The sequence below is a fragment of the Mustela erminea genome, chromosome 19 (assembly GCF_009829155.1).
Source record: "Mustela erminea isolate mMusErm1 chromosome 19, mMusErm1.Pri, whole genome shotgun sequence".
Taxonomy (NCBI): domain Eukaryota; kingdom Metazoa; phylum Chordata; class Mammalia; order Carnivora; family Mustelidae; genus Mustela; species Mustela erminea.
The window spans coordinates 28,358,116-28,370,225 of record NC_045632.1 but is presented as its reverse complement, the minus strand read 5'-3'; the positions used below and the strand labels follow the sequence as shown (position 1 = coordinate 28,370,225).

Sequence of the window (12,110 nt, the reverse complement as noted above, 5' to 3'; positions counted from 1 at the left end):
CTCGTGGAGCCAGGCGGCCTGGCAGGATGCATGTATAAGCACGCGAGTGTTAGCTGTAGCAAAGAGTCAGTCCTTTCAGTCATTTGATGTTGTAAAATTGAGGAAAATAAATAGTATGCTGATTCAAAGACAATCTTCATTATTTAAAAAAAAAAAAAGACTTTCAAAGTAAAATCAAACTCCGCTTTTTCCAGTGATTTATATTGAAATTTAGAAGATTTCTCTAATTCTCTTAATTTTGTGTGTGTTATATTTTTTTTAAATTCCAAACTGTTCTTAATGTAGGTTCTACTTTATAAAATTCTAAAGTGGAAATAAAAAGATAACTGAGAACTTCGTGACCTAAGCCCATTCATTTAACACCATTTATTGGGTACTAGCAGTGTACCAGTCTCTGATTTAGGTCCTCGAGATAGAGCTGGGTTAGGAATTACCTGAGTGACATGCACAAGGGAAAACACAAAAAGTTCCAGAGATAATCATACTCACTAAAATTTTAAATATTATTTAAAATAAGACATGTTTTTAAAAATCAAATTGGCACATTCTTTTAAATACTATTCAGTTTGATAAGGATTCAGAGAGACTTTAAAACATTGATATATACATTGATAAAACTTCTTTGGAGAGTAATTTGGCAGTAAATATCAAAACCTGATGACCTACTGTTTTCACTTCTAGGATTTTTTTTTAATATAGTTAACATCCAGTATCACTTTTGGGAATTCATCCTAAAGAGAGATTCTTGGAGAGATTTATTTACAGTGATGTTTATGAGAACTATTTGTAATAGTGGGAACTTGGAAATAATTTAAATGTCCAGTAGTGGAATGTTAATTAGACCATGGTACACAGGATTAAATACGATACACTTGTTAAAAAGTCTTTAAAGAGTATTTAATGATGTGGAAGGAAAATTATTATAATTCATTAATGAAAAAAATGCATGTTACCAAATATACAGTATAATTATAATTTGTTAGTATGTATAATGCTTAGAGGAATAGAGGCTTAGTGATAAATTAACAAGGTTTATATTTTCTCCTCTACCCAAATCTTTGTCTACAATGAAATATATTAGTTGGATAGTTTTAAGATTACCTTAAAATAAAAGTTCAATAAAAACAGGAGGTCCTCATTCTGGAAGCTCTCACAGTCTGCACTGCTAATTCAGCAGTGTGATGAGACAGGGCCCCTCATGAGACCCCAGAGGCCTGACCTTCATTACTGGTTCTATGACCCTAGGTGAGATATTTAGCATTTCTGGGCTATGTTGTTCTTATTTGAATGACCTCTGTCCTTTCCAGTTCTTAGTTTCTATTATTCTGCAAAAGTCTTCCCTGGCGTTGCCATGCAGCCCGTATTTTATCCAGGGACAGTGCTCAGAGTTAAAAGGCAGAATAGTTGCTAGAAACAAATGTGCCTCCAGAAACCTCAAGCCCTCAGCCACAAAGAAAATTTCACAGCATACCAGTGCAGTGGAAAATTAAGTACATGTTTCACTAAATAGAAACAAGACTACTTTGGTAAGAACATTATGCTTTCTGGGAAAGAAACTATGCTAGCAACCTTTTATTCTCCTGGAAGCATGTTTTCACACAGAGAGAAATGCCAGTGGCCTCGGGTGATCCTAGGATACTGGAGTATAAGGGTACTCACATGTTCAGATCCTCTAGCTTTTTGAAATACCTGGTAACTCTTAAATTCCAAAAAAGAACCCATTCTGTTATATATAAAATTTAAACATAATGTTAAACTAAATTCTCCTTTTTGAAGTTAGTACTGCAAAGAATACTTAGTACTTATTCATGCTTTCTCTTCTACAAATGTTTTGATGATGTAATCAAGTTAAAAAGCATACTCTTAACGTTGGAAATTAAATTATCTGGATTGAAGAAATAGACTGTATTGTCCTGGTTCCCAAACATACTCTCTTGGTATAATTATGTTTAATTGCTTTTCTTCCCTAGTTAATGACAGAGTAAGTGCAAACTCACATTGTGAGAAAGAACTGCATCACTTTAAAAATTAATGACAAATATGCAATGAGAATATTCTTGAATATTTTTAGGAGAGAATTCAGAGCCTGAAGCAAAGCATAGAATTCATGGCAGACTTGCAGAAAAGTCGAAAGCAGAAAGATAGAACAGACACCTCGCAGAGTGGGGAGGACAGCGGCTGCTGGCCGAGAGAAAGGGAAGACTCTGGAGATACTGAAGCACAAGCCTTCAAGAGTCCCAATAAGGAAAACAAAAAGTAAAGAATCTTTGGAATATTTAAGTTAAGCTATCTTTTTCAGACCATTAAGGGGGGAAAATACTGTTTCAGTGCCTGCCTTGGGAAGACCAAGTCATGGTTGGTTTTTGGCATGAAAGTCCATTTTGGTGATAACTCCCATCTTCTCATACAAAGCACCTATATGGAATTGTTTAAACATAGTTTAGAAAACAGTGCTGAATGTGTATTCTTATGAAGGTAGTTTTAAAACCAGTAAATTATCTTTAGGGACTTTGTGAATTTACTGAAATAGAACTCTCTGTTGAAGAAAAACATCCGCATTTGTTACCTCATTCCATAAAGGGGTTGAGACCGTAAATTCAGCCTACGCATAGTCGAAGCTGCTTCCTGAACGGATGGGCCATTGGTGAGGTGTGTGCATGGCCTCCACCAGACGGCACCTGGTAGGAGCGGTAACTCAGCACTGGTCCCCCCAGGCAGTTCCGGCCGTGGCTGGACGCACTTGTGTCCACCTGCTCCCACCACTGACTGACCCGCAGCCCTGAGGCCCCGCATCTCACTCTCCACTCCAGAAGAGGGTTCTAGTGAGCAGGCTGGGATTTCTGTTGGCGTAAGGCAAAGAAAGTAAATTTGTGACATACTCTTACTCTGTTTCTAAGATTTGTGTAATTTAAAATGTATTTCATTTTAAACTTAGAAACTGGACTTTAAAAAGAAAATGATGTGTCCCTTTTGAGGTAGAATCCATTTGTGTGACTGCATTGAGAAAAACGCCTAAGACATAGCACCAGACTCAACACAGGAGAGAACTGAGCCGAGTGTCCGGTCCGCCTCGCTGCGCGCGAGTTACAGGCGCTCCCGGGCCGCCGGAGCAACAGAGCTTTAATGGGCCACCGTAGTGCCAATGGCTCCGATTGAGTTGTGCTCCCGTTTGGAACTCATCTTAATGTTTTCATCTTATTATTATTTTTTTTTTTACTTAGTATTAATGTGTGTTTACAGGAAAGACAAAGATACACTTGAAGATAAATGTAAGAGCAATACTATAGAAAGAGAGCAGGAGCAGATAGACCGCATCGTTAAGGAATCTGGAGGAAAGCTGACCAGGCGGCTTGTTAACAGCCAGGTGACTGGGCTTTGTCTTTCTTCTCACCACCTACTGTGCGGTCCTCGGGTTTGCAGTCAGATTGCTTGTGCACTTTCAACCCATACCTGCTGTAGAGCAGTTCAGTACAACACACAGAGAAGTCCGTTTTAATAATTTATTTGTAAAGTACGTGATTAATCTTTTCCTCTGTTAACTGGATTTTAGTGCGGTTAACATGTTCTAAACTTGGAAAATGAACATTTATACTCTGGCCTCTTGAAATCATTGTTTAGCACATTGGTTTAAAATGAAGTGGATTAATATGTGACTTTCAGCAGTCACTCCCCTCCCATGGTCTCCAGTATCCTCCTTCTTTAATAGAGTAGGCAGAACGGAGGGGCCTAAAGGCCTCCCCCCCAACAGCTCTTGACCATCCTGAGTTCTCCCTAACCTTCATTTCTGCAGTGCATTAGCCCTTGTGTGTATGGCGCCAAGTGGGAAAGTCAGTATCTAAGTATAACAGTAACAACTCTTAATACTAGTTTGATTAAATTTAAGGCTTTCTAGTATGAGATATATATATACACACATGTACTTGCATGCATATGAGGTATACAGAGAATGGTTTATGACATGTGAATACTCGGGTCATTGCAGTGTGAGTTTGAAAGGAGAAAACCAGACGGAACGACGACACTGGGGCTTCTCCATCCTGTGGATCCCATTGTAGGAGGTAAGTTCACAGATCAGAATGTGCATGAACTTGCTGTTTGGCAACAAGCAGTAGCCCGGGTGATATTTTAAAACAACAGGCCCAATACTGAGCAGTCCACCTGTGTCAGCTTCCCCAGAGAACTTGGCCAGACACCGTGCATTTTGTGCTGATAGCTAGCCCAAATTTACCTCATCTTAAAGCAGGTGCTATATAGATCCAGGGTTCTCTAGAATACAAAGTCCCTGGAATAGCAGACCCACCAATAAAGCCAAAAAATGACATAATTTCTAGCTCTGGCTCTAAGAGACTATGGTATGTACACTCACTTATTTCGGGAGGTACCTCAAAACTCTCTTATCATAACATCATAAATCTGACTGGCTTTTTAAATTTCAGTGAATAGAGCACACATGCATGCCCTGCAGTACCATACTAGTCGCGGGAGAACAGGTCTACTAATGCCGTGTGTCGCTGTGGCTGGTCGCAAGTTGGTAAAGGTCGGGAAGCATGGCTTTAGAACCCCAGTCATATTTTTATTTTCTCAGGTGGTATTTTAATGGCGATAGTGTAGGGAATAATAGTTTGAGACGTGACATAAGAACTTCTCGTCATTCATCTGAGGAGGAGGAGCGTATGTCAGGATAAGCAAACCTGAGAATGTTACTTCATAAACAGCCATTTCATGCTGCCATCATGAGAGAGTTCACTGGCCATACAGAAACGAGTGATGACACTTCAGTGAACAGTCTCCAGTACTTACCGTTGTGCTGCGGGCACGGCCTGGGAGCTGGAGGTGGAGCAGGGTGTAAAGTAGGGAGCAGAACAGGAGAGAGGAGGCCCGTCCCCTTTCGTCTGGGGTGGGGAGTCGAACGAAAGTGAATCATCGTGTGAGGAGCCGCATCCCATCCGCCGTGAGGAAGGCAGCTGTGACAGCACGCAGCAGAAGCAGCCCTGGTGTCGGGGCCAGAGAAGGCTTCCTTATTCCTTAGCAAGGTGATGTTTAGATTGGTCCCATAAACACGAGGGTGAGGGGATGGAGGTAAGAGACCTTGACGCATCTCCGGATGCATTTGAGGAGTGCACCAGGGAGCCCACTGATGTCTTCGAGCATCGCAGTCTGCTCTTGAAACACTGTCAGAGTTCCTTGGCTTAGAAGAGGAACTGGTGTTGTCCAGGGTAAGAGAAAAGAAAAAAAAAACTCACTTTTTGCTTTTTATGCGAACTTTGCGTAGTAGAAGTTTCTATGGTCTTGCATCAAAGGAAATGCTGCCAGACTGAGAACACTGCTCTTTCTGGTATAGCCGTGGTAAAGATTTGGTGGTAAGGAGATGCAGCTAACGATTTAGGTGACACCTTAAGATCTGCCCCTTCTTTGTGTCCCACGGTCTGTCTGCCCTTGCTCTGCTATCTTGCCTTTCCCACTCCTGGAGGCAGGGTCTGTGTGGCCCAGGCTGAGCTCCGCACATGGCAGCAGCCCCCAAAGGGTCCATGTCCTGCTGTTGGGTGGAAGCTTGGCCCCGTTCACTTCTCAGGTTCATCTTCCTCGCAGACTGCAGACTGCTTGCTGCGAGGGAAAGCAGACCCAATTTAGGTGCGCCACATCGCTCCCAGGCGCTTTCATTCTGTCACCGTGGTCACCTGTGGCCACCTGTGGCCACAGCCTCTATTCTGGACGGTGGTGGGGGGAAGTAGCCTGCCTGGTAGGTACTAGTTTTTCCTGAATATATCATGAGTTCTTGTCTTTAATCAGGTATTTTTCCTTAGTCTTTTACTAACTTTTTCTACTGGTTTACTTCCATCAAAGTTAAGTTTCAACTTTTAAATCCTTAATTATTTTTTTAAGTGAAATGCAATGTGATTATAAAGAATTACAAGAAAACAGTAAGAGTATGATGAAAAGGATCGGCTGCAGGTGCTGGCTGCGCTCCTTCCTTGCCGAGATTTCTGTAGGTAAATGCTGGGTGTAGAAAGGGCCACCTAGGCTCCTGGACAGAGTCACAGAGACAGCACGAAGCAGTGTGTGTGCACACAGCCTGCGGAGCCCCCCTCGGCTCCTGACCGTGTGCACCTCCCACACTGTTCTTCCGTTTCAGAACCAGGCTACTGCCCCGTGAGACTGGGAATGACAACTGGCAGGCTTCAGTCTGGAGTGAATACTTTGCAGGGGTTCAAGGAAGACAAAAGGAACAAAGTCACTCCAGGTAAGCCTTCGTGTTTCTGTCATCACCCAAGCAGTTAGGGGAGGGAAAAAGCATAATTTTCATTTCTTTAGTTCTCTTGGTGGTATATTTGCAACATGAATCAGCTGTTTTATTAACTCTGGAAGAAGCTTTAAAATCAGCTATTAGTATTCAAAGTGAGTTTTGTTCTGGCTTTCTTCTGTCTCCCCTTTGTGGGGAAAAAGTCACTTGATTTATGACTCCCCAAGGATCTGGGAGGGGGAAATACTTACCTTGGATTTTTTATACTTGTCAGTGAAGTAGTAAAATTAGAAGGGAATAACCTTTAGTAAAACAAAAATTAGATTGACACACAAGTAAAAGAATAGTACAGTACTATTTGATTTCTGTTGACAGTGTTATACTTGAATTACGGGCCCTACAGTTCTTATGCTCCACATTATGACTCCACATTTGCAAATATTAGCAAGGATGATTCGGATCTAATCTATTCAGCCTATGGGGAAGACTCTGACCTTCCCAGTGATTTCAGGTGAGTGACCGATTGGCCGATGTCCTCAATGCCACATTATCCTGAAACACCGACAGACCTGTGAATATCCAGGGGGTGTGGTCTGAACCGGAGGGGTAACCCGGGGACTCCTGAGACACGTGTAAGTCCTGTGGGGAGTAAGGTCACCTCAGGGAGGAAGCGAAGGGCAGGAGCATTTCATTTCACTGTGTTCTTGATGCTCTTTAGTTCGCTCGAGGCGATAAAGGTGTCACTGGTAAATCTGTAAAGAGGGTGACGGACCTAGACGGAGATTCTCACACCTGGCACATAAAGTAAGGCGTGTCTGATGGAAACAGTTGACTGGGATAGAAGGATTCAGCCAGTGGACGATGTATATGGAAGTGACATTCCAGCTCTCTCTGTTTCAGCATCCATGAGTTTTTGGCCACATGCCAGGATTATCCTTATGTGATGGCGGACAGTTTACTGGATGTTTTAACGAAAGGAGGCCATTCTAGAACCCTGCAAGAGTTGGAGATGGTAAGAAAGCTGCTCAAGAAATGGGTAATTTATTGTTGGCTCTGAGCATTAGTCACTCAGTGTTATGAAACCATGGGAGTCACCAGGATGACAGCTGAGCTGCATTCCCCTGAAAAGCCAGGCCAGCCTGGGTGGGGACCACGGGTGGAGGACAATGAACGGAAATGGTAAGTCAGCTACCAGGGTCTTTGAGGGCCAGAAGACCGTCATTATCTCCCGATCTTGGGAATGTAGGAATCAGAATGGAGTTAACGACTCAGAATTCAGCTGGTGCTCTGTATGCTAACAAAAAAGGAAAGTCTTGCTCACTGGCTTGAAACTGAGTTGACTAAAATGATAATGTCCTTTCCTTTATTATTCGGTAACAACACAACGGTGGGGTCACAAGGAAAAAAGTAAGAAGTTTCCTCTTTGCTCCCTGCCGTTAACACTTGTAAACTGTCTCCAGTTTAGTTGGCCATAGTTCATCATCTGGAATAATCACACCCTTAGCTCAAAGATTAGAACCAGAAAATGTCCCTCCTGATAAGTAGAAGAGAGTCAAGCTCCACAATGTCCTTGTCACTGTAGTTAGAAGAACCCTGTGTGTCTCTCCAGGGGTCCTCAGTTCCTGAGGGCTGTGGCTGCTATTGGCTTGTCCTCTGCCCCCACGTGGCTGCTGGGCCCTGGGTGACTCGGCAGTGCTGGGTCAGCACCTCGGGTTCAGCGAGAATTGCCGTACAGCCTTCATGCAGGAACGACTTTCCTCACGTGACCTAAAAAAAAAATGCCACTTCACAGCTGTTCAGAAATATTTTTCCTCTAACCCTTCCATGAATCTGAATTAATTGATAGTCTTCAGCTACAATTGAATAGCTTTCCTTTGGTTGGGTAGGGCAGTAGATTTCAGATCTAAAGTTTCTCTGTCCGTTGATCCAGCATATCTTTGCAGACTGTGTCTTAGAAAATTTTAAAAAGTTATATATAAGGATACATTATTTATAATTTTTAAAAATTGGGAATTGGTGAAAAAAATCATAATATAGCCTTTCAAAAAGATCGCTTAGTTATTGATTTTCACGCATGATACATTTGTCTGTTGTTTATGTGTGTGTGATTTCTGACAGGTAGGAGGATTATGGGCAGCTTTCACATTCTCCATAGCATTTGAATATTTTACAGTAATCCTCTCTTATCCGAGAATGTTGCTCTCTTAATGCAAAATAGTTCCTAGAGTGCCTCTATTTTCTGCTTGTGCTAGACTCACCTGTTGTTGAAAACCGACTCCCATTTATTAGGTACTTCTGTGCTATTTACCAGATACCGTCATATATGTTTATAGCTTTTTGCTCAGGCACAGAAAGATCAATCTTGAAGTACCAGTAATAGGTACTCTTGACACAAGTACTCTCAAAATGCCCACTTACTATATCTGACTTGTTTATTTAAATTCCAGTAATCCATATTCTTATTCCTTATCTTGAAACTCTTAACATTTTATTTTCCTTGATATTTACCTCTTTAATATTATCTTTGAATAAAAAGTTGTTTGTCTTTAAACTTCTAGTCATCACCTGAAGACGACAGCCAGACTGGGAACCTTGACTCCGAAAAAGAAATGGAGGTGATTGTTTTTCATTCTTCATAAAAAATATTTAATGGGAGGGTAAGCCAAAAGGCCCAAATGATAAAGCTTTATTTTAAAAGAACATTATTTGTTGCGTATCTTCATAAATAACAGCACTCTCTCCGCCTGTGGGGAGCCGGCCTGTGGTAGGGGGCTATGGGGGGGGGGCGGCCCCGCCCACCACACTGCATAAATGTATGCGCTATAGGAATGCAGATTGCAGACACTCGCTGCTCTGCATAGCTGCGGAGGTCCTCCCAGAGAGCATACTGGGCCGCTGGTCCTAGAAAGATGAAGACATTCTCCCAGCAGGCAGTGGGAAGTGGGCCGAAACTGCACGTGTAGTGACAGAAGCAGACACAAGGGGACAAGGCCCGTGTGCAGAGAGCACAGTTGGCATGTGAGCATGGGGTGCCTGGGCAGAGGAGGGGTGGTGCGGAGGCCTGCACAGGTGAGGCCCTGACAATGGAGAAGCTGAGATTTTGCCTCAGAAGACGGGAGGCTCTGAGGAATGTGGAGGGGGAGAGTGTTTAGAGGAGGAGACTTGTGAAGGGCTCTGGGGCTTGTCTGAGTAAAATTCTGACAAGCGTCGCAACGCAAGGGAAGGGACTAAAGATAACACAGTAGAGGCAAGTACAGTAGGAGCCAAGTCCACCACCTCAGGCTCAGGCTGTACTGCGGGAGAGCAAGCATATACACTGGGGCCAAAACGTTGCCTGTGAGCCTCGGAAACATGCGGCATCGTCCCAGTCCACCAGGAGCTCCAGCGGCGTAGACAGGACCAAGGCCCTTGTTCCTTCCATCTTTAGAGAGGCTGCCGGATGGAACAAACAATGGGTGTTGTGTAAGACACGTCATTTCATTTTCAGGAAGTAACGCCTTTGTGGATCGTGTTCGGCCCAGATTGGGGAATGGCACTCTACTAGTGTTCTGGGAAGATGGTTTTGTAGGTATCAGAATTGTAACTCCAAAGTAAATAGGTGCAATAACGTGGCCTGGACACACAAACCATCTTACAGAGGTCTCATTCTAGCACCACTGGGGCTTAACAAGCCCAGGTAATAACTTTTTTTTTTTTTTTCCTTTTTTAAAGCAGATTACAGAAATAGAGCCAGTGGGGCGTTTAGACTCCAGCAGTCGGGACCGGCTCACAGCACTGAAAGCAGTAACAAATTTTGGTGCTCCTGTTGAAGTTTTTGACTCTGAGGGTGAGTGTCCCTTCACGACCCGGGCAGTCACGATTTAGTGTCCCATTACTCCAGATTGATACCGCCACTCACTACAGGAAGATCTTGACTGGCCATGCTTCCGTGAAGGGTAAAGCATGTCTCTAGTGTTGATTTCTTTAGAGGGGGATTACTCCTTTGAGGAGAGAAAACTAGCCAATAAGTAGCAAAACCCCAGAGCATAGGACACACTTAACCACCCAAGGTCAAACACAGGTGGGTCCGTGTTTTCTTTAGCGTGTTACTCTTCGCACCACACAGAAGCTGAAATGTTCCAGAGGAAACTTGATGAGACGACCAGATTGCTCCGAGAGCTCCAGGAAGCCCAGAACGAGCGTCTGAGCACCAGACCCCCTCCCAACATGATCTGTCTCCTGGGTCCATCGTACAGGGAAATGCATCTCGGTATGTTATGCCTCCGGTAAGAGGAGAATGGGATCCTTAAAGGGAAAACCTTCTGCGAAGTGACACCACTGTCAGCAGCGCTGAAGCGAACTGTGGATGGTTTCTTTATTGCATTTACATAGTTGGCCCTTGAACAACACAGGGGTTAGGGGTGCCAGCTGAGACCTCCCTCCTCCCCCGCCCCGTAGGTCAAAAATCCATGTGTAATTTTTGACTCCCCGCAAACTTGAACAGCCTTCTGTTGACGGGAAGCCTTACCTACAAACAGTCAATTAACATATATTTAGTATGTCGAATGTATTACATACTGTTTCTTACAGTACAGTAAAGAAAAGTTAAAATAATAACGAAGAGAATAGGTTTACGGTCCTGTATTTGTCAAAAAAAAAAAGATCTGTGTATTTGTGGACCAGCCCACCTCCAGCCTTGCAGTTCCAGGATCGGCTTTGCATTGCTCTTTTGTTTTTTGTTCATTATATAAAGGAACCAGGTTTTAACACCTAGAACTATTTCTCTTTTCTTTTCCCCAGCTGAACAGGTGACCAACAATCTGAAAGAACTTGCACAGCAAGTCACTCCAGGCGACATTGTCAGCACGTATGGAGTTCGAAAAGCAATGGGGATTTCCATCCCCTCCCCCATCGTGGAAAACAACTTTGTAGATTTAACAGAAGGTACGTGCCCTGTGTTTCTGGGAGGACAGAGGGCTGTTGTGAGTAAAGGAACACAGTCCTCTCCCCTCGAGGAACACTGGAAAAATTACCTCTGCGTGTTGACATTATATAAAGTGTTTTTATTCTTTAGACAAGATGTAAGGGAAACAAAGATGTGACACATTTGCAAAAAAAAAAAAAAAAAATCTACAATGATACCCCTAGTAGTACATCTAGTCTTTAACCTTGAATGAGGTAAAGAAGAGCTGTCAGCACTTAACTCCTCTGGATGATACCTTTACCTTTTAATTAAAAGGGGAAAAGTGCTGAATGAGGCCGTATCTTTTCCTTTCAGATTTTGAAGAACTGAAAAAGACTGGTATTGCCGAGTGTGGACCTGATGGGATTTGAAGCTCACTGGTATTTCATTATATATTATGTACATATTCTTTTTCATTCTTAACTTGGAAGTGCTTTTCAGAAGATATTAAATATTTGTAAATTGTGTTTTTAATTAAACTTTGGAACAATTAATTTTAATGTTCCAGAGATTGGACTTGTATTAGGTAATAAAGCTGAGCCTGGGACTATGAGCCCTGTTGGTGCTGTCAGCTGAGTTGCCCCTTGACCTTTCCCCAGGGCTGGGTCTGAGAGGGAAGTGATAGAGGAACTGAAGAAATAAAACAGCCTTTTCAGGACCCTTCGTTAAAAGCAGCAAGTCCGGGGCGCCTGGGTGGCTCAGTGGGTTAAAGCCTCTGCCTTGGGCTCAGGTCATGATCTCAGGTTCCTGGGATCGAGCCCCTCATTGGGCTCTCTGCTCAGTAGAGAACCTGCTTCCCATTCTCTTTCTGCCTACTTGTAGATCTGTCAAATAAATAAAATCTTAAAAAAAAAAAAAAAAAAGGCAGCAAGTCCCCCCAAATAACTGAACTCCCTCATTTTTCCACATTTGTCAAAACTCATTAAA

At 43.0% G+C, this 12,110-nt stretch overlaps 2 protein-coding genes across 11 annotated transcripts in view; one reads left to right on the top strand and one right to left on the bottom strand.

Annotated features, from left to right (window-relative positions):
• The window catches only part of BRD7 (bromodomain containing 7), a 37,959-nt gene that overhangs the window by 23,199 nt on the left and 2,650 nt on the right, over positions 1-12,110 (top strand). Inside the window, exons 7-18 of one of the 6 annotated variants that reach the window (XM_032326463.1) lie at positions 2,072-2,256; positions 3,241-3,364; positions 3,983-4,058; positions 6,134-6,241; positions 6,617-6,752; positions 7,142-7,253; positions 8,800-8,856; positions 9,953-10,067; positions 10,323-10,490; positions 11,021-11,164; positions 11,499-11,563; positions 11,783-11,938. In XM_032326463.1, the coding sequence (XP_032182354.1) occupies positions 2,072-2,256; positions 3,241-3,364; positions 3,983-4,058; positions 6,134-6,241; positions 6,617-6,752; positions 7,142-7,253; positions 8,800-8,856; positions 9,953-10,067; positions 10,323-10,490; positions 11,021-11,164; positions 11,499-11,554 (1,281 nt within the window). In that variant the 3' untranslated portion in view covers positions 11,555-11,563; positions 11,783-11,938. Of the gene's footprint in view, positions 1-2,071; positions 2,257-3,240; positions 3,365-3,982; positions 4,059-6,133; positions 6,242-6,616; positions 6,753-7,141; positions 7,254-8,799; positions 8,857-9,952; positions 10,068-10,322; positions 10,491-11,020; positions 11,165-11,498; positions 11,737-11,782; positions 11,939-12,110 lie in introns of those variants that run through there. The other 5 variants (XM_032326462.1, XM_032326464.1, XM_032326461.1 and 2 more) reach the window with 5 other exon arrangements.
• The window catches only part of ADCY7 (adenylate cyclase 7), a 56,932-nt gene continuing 55,393 nt past the window's right edge, over positions 10,572-12,110 (bottom strand). For all 5 annotated transcript variants that reach the window (XM_032326455.1, XM_032326458.1, XM_032326456.1 and 2 more), the window contains one exon: positions 10,572-10,748. The gene's annotated coding sequence lies outside the window, so the exon portion shown is untranslated. The remainder of the gene's footprint in view (positions 10,749-12,110) is intronic.